This window comes from Festucalex cinctus, chromosome 1 (genome assembly GCF_051991245.1).
Source record: "Festucalex cinctus isolate MCC-2025b chromosome 1, RoL_Fcin_1.0, whole genome shotgun sequence".
NCBI lineage: Eukaryota > Metazoa > Chordata > Actinopteri > Syngnathiformes > Syngnathidae > Festucalex > Festucalex cinctus.
Genome location: NC_135411.1, coordinates 14,457,933 through 14,478,007, shown reverse-complemented (window position 1 = coordinate 14,478,007; position 20,075 = coordinate 14,457,933). Strand labels below are relative to the sequence as shown.

Genomic DNA, 20,075 nt, shown 5'->3' with positions numbered 1-20,075 from the left:
ATAACGAAAATAAAAAAGGATAAAAATCAACACATTATATTTTTTAGAAATGTATATATACAGTATGTATATACTTCATTTGATTGGCTTACTGTGCAATGTAATAAGTCAATTCAATATGGTATGGTAGCGGATGTGTTTGCATTTTTAACATACTTTTTTTTTAACCATCAAAACTTTCAGTGAAAAACAAAATCAGAGTCTAAAACTCCATATAGAATTTATTTGTCAATTATTTGCAGGAATCTGATTGGTTAAAACAGCAACTCAATCAAACAAAATAAATAAATCAACAAATACATTTATGATTTACATTTTAAGACTCATGATATTTTATTTGTATTAATAAATGGGCAATTTAACACGAGCTGAGTATTAGGGATAGGCCGATTATCAGCTGAGCCAATTATCAGTGTCAACATTCGACATTTTGGCATCAGCCGTTAATCGATCAATTTGAATCTGTGTTAACCTCTGTACACCTTTTGTTTTTCTTTGGGAAAAAAAAAAGTAAGTGCAAATTTAACATTTCAATTATTTTGAAATTTTGGAAAACTTTCTGATTTACTGTAGAAAAAAAAAATTGTGAGTTATTTACCCGGTTAAGTTTTAATTTAACTTTTTAAGACATGCCAATGACCCCAGGAGCTCCCTGAAGTTTTTGTTAGAATTCTAAAACAAAGATTTCTATTGTCTAACATAAAAAATAAAAAAAAATCCCCAAAAAAATCCCCCAAAAAAATCAACACTTTGCAAGTCTAAAACTTGTTCAATCGACATTATGCTTAAAATATTTTGACATATATATATATATATATATATATATATATATATATATATATATATATAAAATGAAAATATGAAAATATATATATAAATTACATAATGAAAATATGAAAATGACTAAATGAATTTCCATTTCAATTTATTTGAGTATTTTCTTTAAAGTGGCTATAGGTTTCTTTTTTGTTTTTTGTTTTTTTTGACAGTGGCACAATTATAAAAAGCATAAAATCTGCATGAGTACATCAAAGTACACATTCGATGAATTTGTGCAAAGTTGCCGGCATGAGTCAAGTTTTGTGTAGTCGGGAGGGGAGGCGGGGAGCAATCTGACTTGTGTTTTTAGCTTTCGCTTTGGGGAAAAAAAAAAAAAAATCCTAAAGTTCAAACTAATCCCTTCAAAATACAACTTTAAAATAATCCATGGAGACAAACAAACAAACAAATCCCTGAGGGCTACCATCCTACTGATGAATGTGTAAAGGACATATTGTCATGTTTAACATTGTTCTCAACACCTCCGCTTGTTTTCAATGCCACAAATGGAGGAATAAATAAATTTAATGACTGCAGCCAATATGGACGTGCCCTTTGAAACCACAATCATGTTTTGTTTTGTTTTTTTTGCTTGTGGCGGGATAAAGGAATGGATGGATGGATGGATGAGGAAGATAAAAAGCAGGTCAATGGTGGGATTGAAACGGACTGGAAGGATGGACGGAATGCAGCAAGGACGAGGGGGCCGGTCTCAGGAGAGGTCTTTGAGTCGGCCGCCCTGCTCGATGACAGCGCGGGCGAACTGGTGGAAGACGCGGTCCATGTAGGTGCTCCGCCTCGGCCACAGGCCCTCCAGGAAGCCAATATGGCCGCCGTGGCAGGTAATGAGCATGGCCAGGTTGGGGTTCTGCTTAACCGCCTCCACGGGGATGGCTGACAAACACAACAACCAGGGAAAAAAAAAAAAAAAAAAAATAATAAATCTATTCAATTCATCATTTAAATGAGGAACTGAATTGAAATGTGAATACATTTATTAAATGACACGATTAATTCATTAATTAAAATAAAATAAGTATTGTGGTATAAATTTGAAAATGTCGTCATTTCAAAACATTTGTCACCATTAATGTGGCCAACATCATGCAAAACAAACAAACAAAAAAAATGAATTGTTTTTGAGAAGGGAAGTAAAATTAAAAATGTGGTTGTAAAAGTGTGCACACCCTATGAAAATGAAAATATGGCTGTGTTCACAATTAACCAATCACACTTAAATTTGTGGTAAATGGGAGTCAGCATACTATTTAAAGTGCCTCTGATTCACTTCAAATAAAGCGCTGATGTTTTAGTTGGCTTTTCCTGTCATTTTTGTATGTACACACACTTATTTTAAGGCATGGTTTTCTTAACTCATTTGCTCCCAAAAACGTGTTTAAGTGTCCCAACGACGTATTTATGCGTTTTTTTTGTTTGTTTTGTTTTTTGTTTTATGCTAGAGCATACAGAAGGCTTTGATGCAGCCTCTCTCTATTGCAGAGAATGGTTGAAGCAATGGTAGTTATTACAAAAACAGCCATCAGGTGGCAGTAGAGTATAAGAGATCAACCAGGGCCAAGTTAAAACAAGCTGATTTCCCCACAGCTCTATACAGATTTATGAATGATTTTGAAACTTAGCTATATTCTAATGCTAATTGCTGCAAAACGGAATCAGATAGAAATATACTTTTTCCGAGTTAAATGCTGACAAATGTATTTTTAAAAAATAATTTAAAAATATGTTTTAAACAATTGGGAAAGAATGATTATTACAAAAATTATTCAGAATTTAACAATTTTGCTTATTTGAATTTCATTCTTTTAAGCATCTCATAGACTTATCTCACAAATATAATTCACAAAATGTAAGGAGCTTTAGCATTTAGGTGAAATTAAAGGATGAACCAAAAATGTATTTATCCCGTTAAAGTTTATAGTAAATTAAAACGCCCTTCTTACAATATAAAAAATAAACTAAATGTTCAATGAAAATCAATATTTTAAACTAATATAGCACACACACCGCATCATGAAAACACTTTGACGTCTCTTACCGTGAGACGGAGAAAAGACGTCATCAGCAGCGTTGAGGCACAGCATGGGCACCTGCACGGACTTCAGCCTGTGGACTGGACTGGCGTCATGGTAGTAGTCGTCATTGGTGGCGTAGCCGAACATGATGGACGTGAACCTCTCGTCGAACTCTCGGATGGTCCTTGCCTGCGATGGGAATGGGGGCCAGTGAGCCTCTTTCATCACAACATACAACAATAAGCCAGCGTTTAACTGAAGTGTGTGCACTTTAACCCAACAGCAAGGAAACAAAACACCCTCATCGAACATCAGCCCCGAACACCCTGGCCATTTATGCTAAACAGCGACATGGGGACAACAAGGTGGAAAAATGCCCTTTTTTTTTTTAAACAGGTAGTGTGAAAGTGTCTACAGTAGGGATGTAACAGTATCCAAACATCATGAAACGATATCACGATATGAAGGTCATGATACAATCATTATCACGATATTGTGGTGTGGTTGGCGAAACAAAAAAGGTCACAATATTGTAAAAAAAAAAAAAAAAGATTAGCTATTACTACAAAAATATATATATTGTGCTTACAACAATGCATATAAACAACCTACAATCTCTAATAACACTTAATATTGAGGCACTTACTTGCTAATGCAAGCACTCATTGAGTTCCTCCACATATTGACTCGCTTCACAAGCATATAACGTCCCCCTTCACCTGATGATTAGCGTGGATTTTAAACATTGAAGGGCCAAAACATGCCGTATGAAAATTAAACTACATTAAAAAACTAGCCACCAGAGTGTGCTAGAACTGCACAAATGGAATTCAACCTGACTTTTTTTTTTAAAATGTGCTGCTTTTAATATTGTGTCATGACGACGACGATACATCGTGGCAGTTTTAATATCGCAATATCACGATATTGCAGTTATTGTTACATCCCTAGTTTACAGTGGAGTGACAAAAATCACCTACCTTCATCACGTGGTCGATGTCGTAACACTTTTCAAGCACTGGTCTGTGTCTGGTAGGCAGATAAACAGACACACATAATGTACAACGTTATTAATGAAATATGGAGTATGTATAATATATGTAATTGATATGACAATACCATTGATTGGGATTATTAATACATTGAGTATTACTATGACTTAAAATGACATTATTGAAATAAGACATTAGTATTTATTTAGGAAAATATAGATATCAATATTACTATTAATAATTATATTACTCATAAACAGTGCTGTCAAAGTTAACTAAATAATTAATCACAAATAATTATCGCATTAATCACGTATTAACGCAGATTAATCACACTGTTAATTTCGAGTGCAGATGATCCTTTAGCTGACAGCGGATGGTTACGTTATAGGTAGCACAGGTTGTGTTTGAGCAATAAACACAACTACATGCATTAAAATAAAGCATTTAATAAATGTTTGCGTATGACGTTCAAAATATTTGTTCATGTCAAACTATCGGGGTCAATTCCCCCCCCCCCCCCCCCCCCCCATTTTAAATTATGCAAGCAATTAATTGATGGGCGTGTGCAATGGATCAAAAAATGTTGAAGACGTCCTCATAACATTAAATGTCAAATGTCAAAAAAAATTGATAAAAAAGCCTTTTAATTAAGTCATTAGTCGTGATAATCAAAATTCCAAGATTTAATTAATCTGATTTAAAAACGTAATCATTTGACAGCTCTAACATGTGAAATAGAGTTCATAGCAAACATGGTGAAGCTGCATTTACCTGTTATGCTGCATGCAAATAAAAATAAGCTACCAAAAGAAGTGAAGTCAGCCACAAGAGTAAATGCTTTTAAATCAGGTTAAAAACTTTGCTTTACTAAGATAAAAAAAAAACAAAAGAAAAAAAAAAAAAAAAAAAAACTCCCATACATTTTTTAAACACTTTTACATCATTTTATTTTTATTTGTAACTTTACAAACCTACTTTTATTTCTTTACTTAATCTGCGTTAATACATGATTAATGCGATCATTTTAATTAATTCGATAATGCTTTAACTTTGACAGCACTATTATTAATATAATCAGCTATTAATCATAATCAGCATTTGCAATTTAATCTCCAGACTGCTAAAGCCCCACAAGCCTCCCTTCTAGCATTAGCAGCGAGCTAGCGGCCGCGCTAATCCCACTCTGGCCCGGCGGTTGACCTGTGCACCGAGGCTTGCAGGCAGCTGGTGAGGTAGGAGTTGAAGAGGAAGCGGTCCAGCGGCTTTTCCAGCGACGCCGTGCACTCGAACACGTCCCAGCCGGCCGAGAACACCACCACCCCTCTCAGGCACGTCTCCTGGCCCTTGCGCCCCAAGTAGTTAGCCAGCATCATCCTGAAGGAACAGAGAAACAACATTGGAAAACTGGATGTAAATAATCCATGGTCAATCCAAATTAAACATACACTGTGCAGTGAACCTCTGTTCATCACATGGGTTACATGTAGTAGCAGAAACAAGTACTGTAGATCCATTCCACAAAAAAAATATCAGATTAGTGTGCCTGCAGTAGGTGAATAATATAAAATTAAAATTAGCTAGCGACAAGTAACATCTGTTAGCACTTGGCAAGCATCTCTGGCACCTTTTTACACTAGCCTTTAGCTACATGCTATTTATGTTAGCATCTTCTTAGTAAAATGAATTTGTCTATGCAATTAAAACATGCTCTATACTGTACTTTGGTGGTTCCACTGTACTTAACGGAACCTTAACTTGACTACTTAACAACATTGTCAGCGCAAAAGCCTTGCTCTCGATGACTTGCGGGAAGGTTAGCAGTTAGCATCATGCTAGCAGAAATAAACGGACAACTTGAAATATGATGATGAAACAGTTTCAGCTCTGATTGTGCTGAATGCGTTTTTTTTTCTTTCTTTCTTTTCTTATCCTCAGCACGGAAAGATCTAGTGATCATCGCTAAAAGCATCTACTTGTATCAAAGATGCACAGGCGTTATTGTAGCGGAATAGTTCAATGACCAAGTCTGTTGTACATTAGCGAGTAGCAAAGTCAAACTTGACATTTTGGTAAAAAAGTAACTATAGACAGGGAAGGTGGCTATTCGGCAGGGAGGAATTTATTTCCCCCCTTAATGAACTAATAAATAATGAAAATGCTTTTGAAAAGTTATTTTGTTATGTACATGTACTACAGAAGAAGGAAAGAAGGAAAGGAAAGTTAGGGAACTGTAATTTTCTTTATTACACAATACTTATGCTACATTCGAGGATGGTCGGAAGTCGGAAATATCCGCGTTCACACCAGGAAGTGCGTCCGGGAACGCCCCCTTGAACTCAGAAATTCCACTTGCAAAGTCGGAATAAAAAAAGGACCCCGATTTCACCGGCGGACTACAATTTGATGTCACTTTGAATGGCAAAACACAATTTACTCGAGTATAAAAGTAGATAGCTTTCTTCATTCATAAATATATACCAAAATAAAAAACAATTTATCACTCTCCGCCATTTTGGTTGTTTACTTTCACCTCGAACGCTTTGAGGCCGGTGTCGGTACCATATGTATTCGGCCTGCCAGATCCATTCGGGGTCCTTCGCCTACAGATGACGTTACGCTACAGGATTGGCTGAGACGTTTTACGCTACAGGATTGGCTGAGATGTCGACGATTGTGATTGGCGAGGCAACTTTCCAGTCGTTGGAGGGAAAACATTGACGCTTTTTACGAAGAAATGTATTATTATTTATCTAATGGGACTTATCACAGCCGCACTACTGGATCAAACTGTTCGGCGACCCAAAAGGCAAGGATTCGTAACGCGTCAAAATCATTCATCAATCAATTACATCTCACCGTGGCTATTCTAATGTATTGATCTCTCGTCTTCCCTTGTCTAGGATTAAAGGTTTGCCGTGAAACCCTTTCAGACTTGTTTGTTGTTGTTGTTTTGTGGAAGGAAAAAAATACTGAACATATAAAGAAAAGTTGTGCATTCATTCATTCATTCATTCATTCATTCATTCATTCATTCATTCATTCATTCATTCATGTGTCATTCATTGATTTGTTAATGCATTTGACATCTTTAAAGAAAAAGTAAAATGTGCTACTGTAGTTGATGAAGTTAACTTATGAGTTTCGACTTTACGGTAGTAGGCCATTACCTTTGATTAATATTTATATCAATAGTCCATGAGACACACATGCACACACATGAAGGTTACAAATAAATTCGTAGTTACCTAATCACCTGAGGCTGAGTACAGAACATATTGGTGAGGAAATGTCACATCTCAGGCAATAATTCCATCATTTTATTATCATCATCATGGTAATTATTTTCTGCAATACGCACGACCCTCCGCAACTCATAGTGCAGTGTCACCTCTGAGGTGACATTGGCAAGAAAATATTAAAGATGTCATTTAAATAACAAAATGTATGGGCTGAGATTGCAAAACGTAAATAAACGTAAGTATAAAAGCAGGATACTTTAAGATTGACTAAATAATGAAATAGATTGAAAAAATACATTAGATAAAATAAATATAAAAAATGGAGGTAAAATAGCACATAAATGCAAAAAAGTAAAACTGCGATGGGACGAAATATTGTCAGTTGACGTGCTAATGTGTTCCTATAATCATTACGACTGCAAAATTCGGACACCAAACCAACGTGAACACATTTGACACTGCTCGCTTGCTGTACTGACGTCATCAGCAAGCGCCGACCAGACGCGAAGGCCCCCGAATGGATTTGGCAGGCCGAACACATATGGTACCGACACCGGAACTGCCTTAACTCGGATATTTCCAACTTCCGACCATCCTCGAGTGCAGCATTAGTGACTTTTTTTTTTTTTTTTTTTTTAGCATCTTGGACTCGAAAACGTACGAAAAACAAAAACTAAAGCTAACAATAAAACTAATAAAAACTAAATTAAAAATGAAAACATTCTTGAAAAGATTAAAACTAATAAAAACTAACAAACTCTCCAAAAAACGAAATAAAAACTGAATTTAAAACAAACAAACAAAAAATAATAATAATAACTATAGTGAAAAATTAAAAAATATTATAGTCATCATGAGTCAACAGGATTTTTTCTGTGTGAATAGAATGGAGGAAAAATCCACTCCGTGTCACCTTCTAATCAGCAGAGTTTATTATTATTATTCAATTTTTTCAGTGTAAACACAAAGGTATTATTCTGCCGAATGGCAACAAGTGGTTAATTGTACTTCTTGCTATTTAGTGAAAAATCATTTAATTTTTTCTGCATGTCTATATATGTACCTGGTATTGACAGAAAAACATTTGTAGTAAATAAATAATACTGCAGTGTAATAATACTTTTTCAGTAAAATTGGATTCTCACGACACACCTTATTAATCACAACATAGTGGTCGGGAATCACAAAAGTAGAGGCCACCATTTTTGTACCTAGTTGGATTTCCCTCTCATGTCGCAGGACTTAGCCAAAGCGGATGACGAGCTGGGCGAAATTAATAAACGTGAGTGATCCGTGTGCACTGGATTTTTGTTATGTCGAGGTATTAACGTTAATCTCTTTATAATCCCCGCCGCATCCGATCGCCGCTTTCAGTCGCGTTTGTCAACATTTGTCAGCAAATACAGCAAGTGGCTTCATTACCCGCCCATGGACACTCCCGCCGCCATGATAGGCGCCGTCTGGTAGCTCATGTGGACGTGCTCGATGACGGTCTCCAGGTCCTCCGTGTTGGCGGCGCAGTAGGTCCGAGGCGTCTAGGACAGGGTGGTATGACATCATTAATTTGACCATCTCTTGTATGACAATAACATTGCAGAAAATATAATTTAGCATACATTTTTGTGGTCATGACTCATGACACAGTTGGTTTCTCTTTAATAAACGGTTGAAGAGTGCATTGTTGACTGCAGCTTTGCTGTCCAACTTGAGGGCATTAAAGTAAAAGTATAATATTTTATTTACTTTGTTTTTAATGTTTTTATGTTCCTTTTGTTTTGTTAAATGCAACTAACCTCATCCTCTCCTGGGTCATAGCGCTCTCAGCCCCTAAGTTGTCAATCAAACAGTCTAGTAGGCGTGCCTAGAATGAGCCAATATTTTGCTAACTTAAACTGAGCCCTATGAATTTTGCCCGACATCCCAAACGCATGATGTGGCCAGAAACAAAAAAACAGAATCATTTTGCGTTTTTTTGTTTTTTGTTTTTTTTTCGTGATCACACGAAAGGATGGTTAACCCCTTCAGAACCGCTTTTTTTTTTTTTTTTTTTTTTTTACTGATTTTGACTCTTTTTTTTTTTCCCCACATAAGAACATGGATTTTTTTTTTTTGGGCTATCTCATGTTTTTATTTGTTATAGTGGACGCCAGGATAGTATGGCTGTAACGTGTTGTAAACTTAAAGCTTATATGTATGATTGTGATTAGTTAGCTAGGATCCAATCATGAACCAGAAGTGTTTACATCATCCAAATTATGTGTTTTTATTGGTTGAGACACAAATATGTCATATCCAATGCAATCATCTATGCAGGGGTTAATTAGGGGTGCACCGATCACAATTTTCAGGCCGATCCCCGATGTTTTAACAAGTCTGATCTGCCAATCCCGATTTTTGACGATACCAATTTTTTTTCCCCCCATTACATGCAGCATATACCTTCAGTGTTCTAATCTTGTTTTATTGGAAAACATTGAACAATATTGGCAAAATAATACAAATTGGTTGTTTTAACTGCACATGAAGTTGTTCTTTCAAATAAAAATGAAAATCCAATAAGTCATCTCAGCAGAAGAGGACAGTGGATGACTTTTTCAGACCTGAGGAGGGAGATGAGGTAGGTGGAAAAGATCGGTTTATTCTTAAGGGATCGGCCGATCCAAAGTTAACGGTGCACTCCTAGTTAAAATGTAACATACATGTATGTCACATAACTCGTACTGTTTTACCTTCATTTCCAAATACCAACAGACTATTTTATCTTTAAAGGGATAGGCTACTTGACTCATTGAGCCATTTTCAACTGTAAAAAGTTAATATATTGGCCAGAATTAATTTATCTTCATTATTTTTCACGTACAATTGATACCTTTAGAAACACATTTTTTAACTTGCTGCTGACTGATGACATCACCTATGCTGAAGGAATAGCGAATGACCAATCTGGGCTCACCTGTTTTCTGGATTTGGTCAGCAAACTGCGCCATGATTGGTCATTACCTATTTCATCATGACAGGTGATGTCATCTTCGGTTGACAGCAAGTGGCAAAATTATTTTTTAAAGGTGTTAATTGTTCATGAAAAATAATAATTATAGACAAAATATTATCTTCTTACTTTTGAGTATGGCTCAATGAGTCAAGTATCCCTTTAATGCAGAGTGAGTTCAATTACAATGCCAGCACAGTCGATGCAGGGGTGGTTCGCTTTGCCAAGACAGCGCAGGTTACGTTACATTGTAAAACATTCATTCTTTCCCTTCTGCGGGCAGGACGCGCATGTGTTCCATTTCTCCTGATGCTGCTGACTCGCCAGGTTCTCAGGGCCCGTCATTAAGATTCAAGTAGAAACTCAGGCTAACCACTAAATTCTTGTTTACTTCTCCCCTTGTGTGCTTCCTCTACGAGCCTGCAGAAGTGTGTTTGTTTGGTATAGGAGTGAAAAGGCACAACTGGCTATGTTGCTATGGTATACGCTCTCTTCAAATACTGTAGAAAGCTCCCATTTTCCATCAAGTGAGAAAAAAATGGGTCATTACTGAATTCCGTTCATAGAGCAAACACTGTTGTTCACACACTGGCAAAGTGTTAATCGCTGAACTCATTTGAACTCTGTTGCTAGGCAAAAAACAGCATCACCTACCGAGGCACTTAAGCATAATGGCTGTCTAAGAACAACAACATGACATCAACTATGGGAAGCTGAGCTACATACACACTACACTAACTCCTCTGGGTGTGGTTCTGCGGTGGAAACAGGAGATCAGAACACAGAGAGGAATTCACTGAAATAAAAATTATATAAATTTAAGCTGCAAACGTCCGGTAGAACTCTCAAAAGAATAATAATAAAAAGAAATTATTTTGGGTGAATTAATTCCCTAGTGGTTCATCAAAAGTACAAGCACCGGAAATGGCTAACTGGAACCAAAATTTTGTTTAATTTTGGGGTTCAAATTTCATGTCAGTTGGAGATACTGCTATCGGGGGCTAGTTTTGTCATGGTAAACACAAACTCCCAATTTTGTGTTGCTGAGTGAAACTGTTGTTAGGGGTTAATTGTTTCTAACTGCCCCTAGTTAATTGTAATGCAAAGGCTTACAAGGTCTTGAAATAGGCCCCATTGGTACACAGTGGGGTTATTCTAAAAGCTGGCCCATGTAAACAATGCACAATGGCGCTTACACTAGCACAGAAAACGAACACAAGAGCGTATAAATGCTAAATCATGTGCGCAGAACGTGGCACAATTCCCAATTGAAACGAGGGACAAAGACCCCCACTCTGGCCGACTGACACAGTGCCAAGGTTACACACAATAAAATGGACTAAACTTCATGAACCCTGGCTTCAATGTGATTTTTCAAGCAGTACGGTCTGGTAATTGCTCGTGGAGTCAAGAAGAACAGCAATGTACCACCACATCTGCCCCTTACGTTGGCTAAATATACAGTAGGAGAGGATTTAGCCATGTGTCAGGACGGCCCAAGGTTGGCCGACTCTCATTTCTCATAGGGGAATGTTTTTTGTTTTTTTAAAATCTGGAATAGTACTTGCCACAAGTAACAACAACAACTACTGTATAACCATAATCCAGATTCAGCCATATGACCTCACAGTGCTACCAAATTTAATATAATTAATACCATTATTTTAATTTACTTTAAAAACCCTAAATCTATTTTAAAAGAAGCCTCCCCCAACTGTGTTTCATGTAAATATTTTTCTGGTGATGGTCATATGACTTTAGTGAGCAAAACTGGGACTGATGCTAATGCTAATGCTAGTTCAACTATGCAACTAGCAGCGCGGAAAGTTAATACAGTAAGTATGACAAATAACCTTGAAATTATGGTCCCTACAAACTTATTAGCCCTCTGTTATGTAATAAAACTAAAGTAAAACTAGTTAGAGAACACACACATATTTTCCGTGCAGTCATGCTAGTTAGCGATAGCTGGCTACCTGCTGTTGCATTGATTGATTGATTGCATTTGTTTGACTTATTTTATAAACTGATAATGTTTGGTATGACCTGCTTCGTTTTTAATGTAAACTGTGACCCAGATTTGGATTCTTACCAGAAGAGTTTCCCCCGACACCCCCCTGTTGTTGAAAACCACGGATCTGAAACACACAAAACCAACACATGTACAATTGTTACGGTAATTCACCAATTGTTTTTACTGTATGAATGGCAGCTATAACCAGCACAGAAACAATCATCTCTGATCTTGATGGAATGATTGGAGAATACATTTAATGTAATCTTCAATTTCATGTAATCCGTCCAACCATTTTCAATAATGCGTATCCAGTTCATTCTTCATGCTTATCGTATATATGTGACAATGAAGGCACGCCCAGGTCTAAAGTCAATTTTACATAATATGTGCAGACCAGTCAGGTTAGGTTTGGTTGTACCTTTTTTTTTTTTTTTTTTTTTTTTTTTAAATTTCACAAGAGGGTCTTGAATAAATGTTTTCTTACAATCAATACATTTGTTCCATAAACACAACCATGGACATTTTACATGCTTATTAATCGAAATGTTCCTTATTTGCTTGGATGGTGCATATGCAGCATCAGCATCGTCCCTGGCTAGTCATCTATTATGTGAAGGACCTGCGTAAAAGTAACTCAGCAGCAGGGGTGGGGCTTGTATAGAAGATAAAGGAGGTGGGGGTGGTGGGGGGCGGGGGAGGGGGGAGGGGGGGTTGCTCTTAAAAAAAAACAACAAAAAAAACTGCAGCATGCACTCCGAAGCTGCTCCGGGCTGAGCTGCAAAGCTTGTGGCAGGATAAGCTGCAAGTCATTAAGTGAAACACACACACACACACACGCACACACAAATGGGTGAGGGGTGCAAGATGCTGAGTTCACCAAGCTTCCCAAATGTGGCAAAATCAGCTCTTAACAGTGCTGCGTGATTTGTGTCTGTCACCAAAAATGACCCAAGGCCGTTTCACATCTGACACAACAAATTAGCTGTAACAGGGGGTCTTGCAAAAACCTGCCTTTGCTTTTTACAATGAATCTACTGAGGCGAGATATTATGATTATCACACAAAAAAGTTCGAAACAAATCCACTTCATTCAAATAACCCAAAGTCCCGAGTCTCATCTGGAGAACCTGCAAATTAGTAGGGATTATCACCATGTGAAGGCAGCGATACGATAATTATCACAATATTGTGGGGAGGTTGGCAATACAAAAAAGGTCACAATATTGTAGAAAAAAAAAAAAAAAAAAAAAAAAAAGAAGAGCTCATACTAAAAATAAACACAATATTTTGCTTTTGTACATTACAGCAATGCATATAAACAACCTACAATCTCGAATAACACTTAATATTGAGGCACTTACTTGCTGATGCACGCACACATTGAGTTCCTCCACATATTGACTTGGTTCACAAGCATATTACGTGACACGTGCCCCTTCATCTAACCGTTTGCGTGGATTTTAAACAGAGAAGGGCCAAAACATCTTGTATGAAAATTAAACTGCATTAAAAAAAACTAGCCATCAGAGGGTGCTAGAACTAGACAAATAGAAATGAACCTGACTTTTTTTAAACTGATGCTTCTAATGTTGTGACATGACGACGACGATATATTGTGGCAGTTTTAATATTGCGATATCATAACAATGCCATTATCGTTACATCCCTACAAATTAGCTGTAACCAAGGCCCCTGCAATCAGAGACATTTGCCTTTTACACGGAGCCCAGTGAGGCAGGACACTGTATGCGTTTGCACAATAACGCAGAAACATTTTGTACCTCACAGACCTGGCGCTGGTGTCATCTCCCACATTGCTGGGTTCTGTGTAAAAGGCAAAGGTGGATAAATAGCAGGCCTTCTGTTTAGGAAATTTTGTGGGATGTCTTTGTGAAGAGGATTTGTGGACTTACGGTCATTCAAAGTTTTCTGTGTCACAGTGTGAAATCTCACACACTTTGAGCCTTATCTTCAATGTGGTTATTTTGCAGGCTCTCTGTGCGAAAGACACTCGGGATTACAGGTTATTTCAATGACTGCACACGCAAAATGGCATATCCTCTGCTATGGAAATTTAGTGGGATCTTTTTGTAGGGTCTGTGTGAAGGTCAAAAGGTGGATTAATGCCATCTTAACTGTCTATTCAACTCCGATATGCCAATTTTACTTGATGTCTGTGTAAAGGTCTTTTATGTGACATCTCACAGTCACAGTATGCGACAAAATCTTTTATGGCTGTGATGTGGTAATTTAACAGGGTCTCTATGTTAAAAGGGCTACCGTAAGACTCATTCAGGTTTACTCTGGACAGAACATCTGCATCCTAAATAAATCAAATGAAGCGTAGCATGTCTCCGTTTTGCCATCAAGTGCGCTTCTCTCTTGCAAATTAGGCCAAGACCACCCACCTATAGCCCAGATCCCGGCTCTGCTCGACCATGTGCAGGATGTAGGACTCTCGGCTGGTGCCGGTCAGCCCGGGAAGGAGGAGGACGGTGGGTCTGGAGGCGGGGTCGGGATGAGCCAGGCTGTCATCGTTGTCGAACCAATCCAAGGAGATCTGTCCTCCATCTGCCGCCTTAATAAGCTCACTGCGGAGAGAAGCGGCGCAGCAGTCAGCATTGCGCATCTGTATGCCCTTTACCTGGATCGCCTTCTGCTTCCTATAACCATGCTGTGGAAAATGACCAGCATTTCACAATAAACTGGAAAGAATTGACTGTATAATTTACAGTAAATTATCAGCTAATTATTGTAAAATCTCTGTTCTTCTTTTCCATTCGGCTTTTCCCTTCAGAGGTCGCCACAGCGAATTAGTTGCCTCCGTCTAACCCTGTCCTCTGCATCCTCTGTTCTCACACCAACTACCTTCCTGTCCTCTTTAACTACATCCATAAACCTCCTTTTTGGTCTTACTCTAGACCTACTGCCTGGCATTTGGAAACTCAGCATCATTCTGCAAATATAGTCACTCGCTCTCCTCTGGACATGTCCAAACCAAGAAAATCCCACAATCAAAAACAAAACAAAAAACTTTGTTATATCACAACCAACGCCTGTAATATCACACCAATACAGTAAAAAAATGTAAGGGTTTCAACAGTATTCAACAGTATTAGTAGTAGGGATGTCACAATAAGGGCAATATCGTGATATCGCGATATTAAAACTGCCGCAATATAGTCGTCGTCATGTTCACAATATTTAAAAGGAACACATCTGGTAAAAAAAAGTCAGGTTGATTTCCATTTGTGCAGTTCTAGCACCCTCTTGGCTAGTTTATTAGTGCAATTTAATTTTCATTAGGGATGTTTTGGCCTTCTATGTTTAAAATCTATGCTAATTGACAGATCAAGGGGAGCCTAATTTGCTTGTGAAGCGATCAATGTGTGCTTGCATTAGCAAGTAAGAGACTAACTGTTGTTATTAGAGATTGTAGGTGGTTTATATGCACTGATGTTATGTACAAAAGCGCAATATTGTGCTTTTGTTTTAATATGAGCTTTTTTTTTTTTTTTTACAATAAACACTTCCGGGTCATCTTCCATGTGAACAAAAGCGACGAGGATGGAACGTTTGTAAACATGAAACAAAACAGTGGGAAAGCTTTCCCAAAGCGACTAGGATGGAGCATGTATTTTTCCACTGCTTTGTTTACACGTCGCTTTTGTTCACATGGAAGATGACCCGGAAGTGTTTATGGCGCAGCGAAGGTGACATGGTAGGTGAAAAAAACAACTTTGCGTTCTCTCGCAAAGATTGCGTTTGCGAGGGAACGCAAATCATGTCCCGCCTCTTCCGTGGCATATACCCCATAGAAGTGTGTTGATGCAAAATTGAGGATTTAGATGTTTTAGACGTAAAACGCTGTGTACCCGCCTATACCCTGGACTCCACCACTGCTTGGAACCATGTTAAAGTGCCCATGAGCAAGACAGTGAACCCTAATTTGCTCCCAGTCGACCTGCCATGGCAGTAGCCGGCCACTGGTGTTCGAATATTTCTGTTTGAATGGGTGAATGTGACACGAAACAATATTGCAGTGCACAGCAAAAGGTTGCCATTCCCCAGTTATGTACTGTAATATAACATAATAGTGTGGAGTTACAGTGTACAGTTGTGCTTTTACAACAATGCACTGCAGATGTGAAATTACAGTAAATTGCGGGAGTACATTTCACAGTAACATTGCTGTAATCCTTACTGTGAAAGTCAAAGTCATGTAAAACTTATCAAATTATTTATTGTGAAATCACACCAAAAATGTTTACAGTGTGAACAGAAAGCATGAGTGACTGTATCAGGTCATCATGTGGATTTCTATGGCGCAACAACAAGGCGCTCCAAAGCAGCCATGCCAGCAAAAGCCCCCTGGCTGTCAAGTCTGACTTTTTTAAATAAATAAATGAAACCTGTCCCCCTCCTTCCACTTATTTGGCGGACACTCTACCACTAGGCCACTGAGCTGCATGACGTGCACACGCTCACACCCAACAACGAGGCGCTCTTAACCAGCCACGCCAGTCTGAAGGCCGATGCCATAAACATGTTACTAATGAACCTGAGAGGTGTTTCAGATTGTGAAAAAAAAAAAAAAAACATGTTTCATTTAAATTATGTAGAATATTTTTTGTCTTTAAAAGCAGTTCTGGTGTATGGAAAGTGATTACTCGTGCGTATTGATCAGGGCGCATCCAAAGGGAGGAATTGGATGAAGGAGCAGAACCTTTACTCAGCTGGCTCATTTCTCCAGTGATCATACAGTCACTAGAATGTTTTGTTGAAGTTGAAGTTTATTGAACATGTAAACATAACATATAAACATAAACAAATAGCAAGTAAAAACAGAGAAAGAAAAAGAAAAAAAAACTCATAACATTCATTAGAAATGGTTTACATGTCCAAAGGGAGTAGGAAGAAGTTAAAAACGTATCTAATCCTACCCCTTATTCTTTACATCTTATTTCAACAGTAAATTAGCACATCACAATAAAAGAAAACGTACAATTATACTCATGTGGAGAACCCCACTTCAACACACGTACAATTGCCAAAAGCGCATGTGCATGAATTTCCTAGGCGCACACCGCAACAATACATCAACGTACTCGCACATACAACCCTCATCACCCTCACAATGCAATCTTTGTAAAATATAAAAGGGGAACAGAAAGCACTATGCTAGCAGCGGATCCATATTTGCACCATCAATTCCCACTCTGGTCCACCTTGGCCCGAGTACATTACACCTTAAGGACAGGGAGCATGAAATTACAGAAGCTCCGTGAAATATGCACCTGGCCAAACAGAGGGAGGGTGCGCATCCCCAGCATTGCCAAAGACAAAACACTTTGGTCACCCTCTTTGTTGTCGGGTTAACCCTTAGCAACTTCATTATGTTGGGGGGATTTAACGTGGCGGCGTCCTGTGCTTTTCCTAGACATAACTCTAGCAAATGTGGCTGTCACTTTTAATAACGGCACTGGGATGGAAACAATGTGCATTACCACCGCAAATATCCCTGTAATATGACCAATGATTATACTAAGAGGACAAATTGTACATAAATCACTATAAAAACCTTTAGCTGAGGTCACAGTATAGTCTGTATGTTGTCTTTTTACAAGGTTCATTTATTTCTTACATGAATTTATGAGGCTACATTATTTTGGTAAGTCTGATTATGATTGTTTTTGTTTTTTTTGTTTTTTGTTTTTTGCAGCAGTACAAAAGGCCTCTTTTGTCCTCTGAGCTTTACAGTGTTGCCTAAGAACAACACTCAGATTAGTTGTGAAACAATAAAGGAAGAATGTGTCACAGTGTAACACAACTTGACTCCGTTTGGTGTTAAAAGAAATCTATGACCCATTTCTTGTGGTTGATTCAATGTTTGGTTAGGACTCACTTCCTGTAGGCCACTCCGGGCTTGGCCGTGACGAAGGGTCTGAGCAGCGTCTGGATGCGGCTCTCCCAGCACCAAAAGGTCGGGTAGTAGGTCTCCGACACGATGGGGCATTGCTCGCGCAGGAACTGGCAGAACTTCTTGCCTCCCGAAATGAGCTGCGGCTTCTGTGGAAAGACACGAGCAAAAATGTTCAATATACGTGTTTAATATAGTAGAGCCTGTAACATTTTGGCTAAATTTACCATTCCTGTTTTCCTTATGGATGTAATGAAAATATTTTAAACTGAAGTAAATGATAAACATAAGCACAATTGATAGGTATAGTGTTAAATCCTAAACAAAAACTGACATGTTAAGTATTTTTAAAACAATGCTGTTTTATTTATTTATTTATGTACTTACATCTTATAATGACATTACATCTCTCATTTTATTCGTACTTTTTTTTTTTTTTTTTTTTTTTTTTACAAATATATTAATACTAGAGATGTTTCTTTTTCAGACCATGACGAGTATGAGTGCTCATCTCTTGTGTAGTCACCAATATCAACACCAATTAAAATTTAAACCCCAAAAAGAAAGACATATATCCAAAATATTTTCCTTGAAATTGCATGAAATTTTCAATTCTTCTAATTTACTGTATATCAATCAAAAATGAAATTATTAAATATAATTTATTATTATTATTATTATTATTATTATTATTATTATTATTATTATTATTATTATTATAACCTGATATGCTAGAGAAAAACGAGAGCAGATTGGGAATCAGCACCAAAAAATGATGTTTAAAAAAAAGAAAAAAAAGTCATATTTTGTTGACCGATGTACTGGTTGGAATTGGGAAACACTTAATAGGGATTAATAACAACAACAACAACAACAACAACATAATATTAATAACAAGATGAATTGACTTGACTTGACCAACGATAATAATCAAATTAAAGTTAAAGAAGACGTAGGGGGCGCACTGGAGCACATCTAGGTTCACATTCACAGCATCATGAGACATCCGGTGAACTGTAACTGCCTTGACATTGATTGCATGAATATGTTATGAGTGTGCGCGCGTTACACACGTGGATGTATATGTCATGTGATTTCGTAATGGGATTACCAAATTGTGCAATGATGTAAGAAAATACAGACTCGTTTTACCGGCAGACAGCTCGTCGAGCGTTATTCCGACCACACGGAGGTGGTAATGTTGCTACTGCTGCACACCGGTGAAACCAAACATCACATTCACGTGTGACTGAATACACCATAATCACCCACAAAATTAAACACACAGCATGTCTTTTTTTTTTTTACCTTGGCCACCGAGATGAGGTAGTAGCAGGTGTACGCCGCGCTGAAGCCGAGCACCAGAGACAATCCCACTCCCGAGCCCAGCAGACCAACTTTCACTTGGTTTTCCAGATAATGAGACAGGTCCCGCGTCAAAACGTCCAAATTGAGCGGCGGCGAGATCATTGCAAGGCGCCTCGATTCTTGTAACGTTGGGCTGCGAGGACAGCGGCCGGCTCGCCAGTCAGACTCAGTCAAATGGGCGCGTGTGCGTTGTGTGCTGCCTGCCTGCCTGCACTGAAGGAGACAGTCAAGGGGACCTGACGAGGGTGGAGGGGAGGGCATAAAATGCCGGGTGCATGTGCAAAGCTCGCCGGGCGATGTCGCTGTTTGGCCGGATAACGTTGACCCCTTGATGCCCCCGCGGAGCTGAGTGCATGAGAGGGAACTCCTTTGCTATTCATTGTCTTTCGTACTTGTCCTCATTTAGGGTGGCGAAAGCATTTTGGGTACACAAAAGAAGCATTCAAATTCACACCTATTCACAATTTCAACACTTCAATGAAGCTAACATGTTTTCGGAATGGAGACGCCAACAAGAAACGTAGAGTTGAATAGAGTGGCCTTTTTAAAATTGTACTAAAAATTAAAGTCAACTAAAAAAAAATCTTTTTAATATGTTCTATGCAGCCCACTGGTATTCTGGTTAGTATTGTGTTTGTGGAATATGAACAAAGGTGCAAAATCCACCTGTTATTATCCATCTCATAGTGCAGCCA

At 38.1% G+C, this 20,075-nt stretch overlaps 1 protein-coding gene across 1 annotated transcript; it reads right to left on the bottom strand.

The window, feature by feature from the left end:
- Positions 1-947: 947 nt before the first annotated feature.
- On the bottom strand, positions 948-19,584 carry abhd3 (abhydrolase domain containing 3, phospholipase). The gene is made up of 9 exons (XM_077518468.1): positions 19,321-19,584; positions 17,998-18,161; positions 14,501-14,683; positions 12,168-12,213; positions 8,509-8,621; positions 5,048-5,221; positions 3,833-3,881; positions 2,876-3,041; positions 948-1,713 (listed from the first exon to the last, which is right to left on the bottom strand). Exons 1-9 carry the CDS (start codon positions 19,480-19,482, stop codon positions 1,532-1,534), a joined length of 1,239 nt encoding a protein of 412 aa, XP_077374594.1. The 5' UTR covers positions 19,483-19,584; the 3' UTR covers positions 948-1,531.
- Between the last annotated feature and the right edge of the window lie 491 nt (positions 19,585-20,075).

What these genes read in the sequence shown, in the direction of transcription:
- abhd3 (XM_077518468.1), bottom strand. Translation starts at nt 19,482, where the DNA reads ATGATCTCGCCGCCGCTCAATTTGGACGTTTTGACGCGGGACCTGTCT. An exon ending in ACCTCATCTCGGTGGCCAAG is followed by an intron (nt 18,162 to 19,320) that starts GTAAAAAAAAAA and finishes GTCTTTCCACAG; the next exon opens with AAGCCGCAGCTCATTTCGGG. An exon ending in GCGGGAGTGTCCATGGGCGG is followed by an intron (nt 5,222 to 8,508) that starts GTAATGAAGCCA and finishes CTGTTCCTTCAG; the next exon opens with GATGATGCTGGCTAACTACT.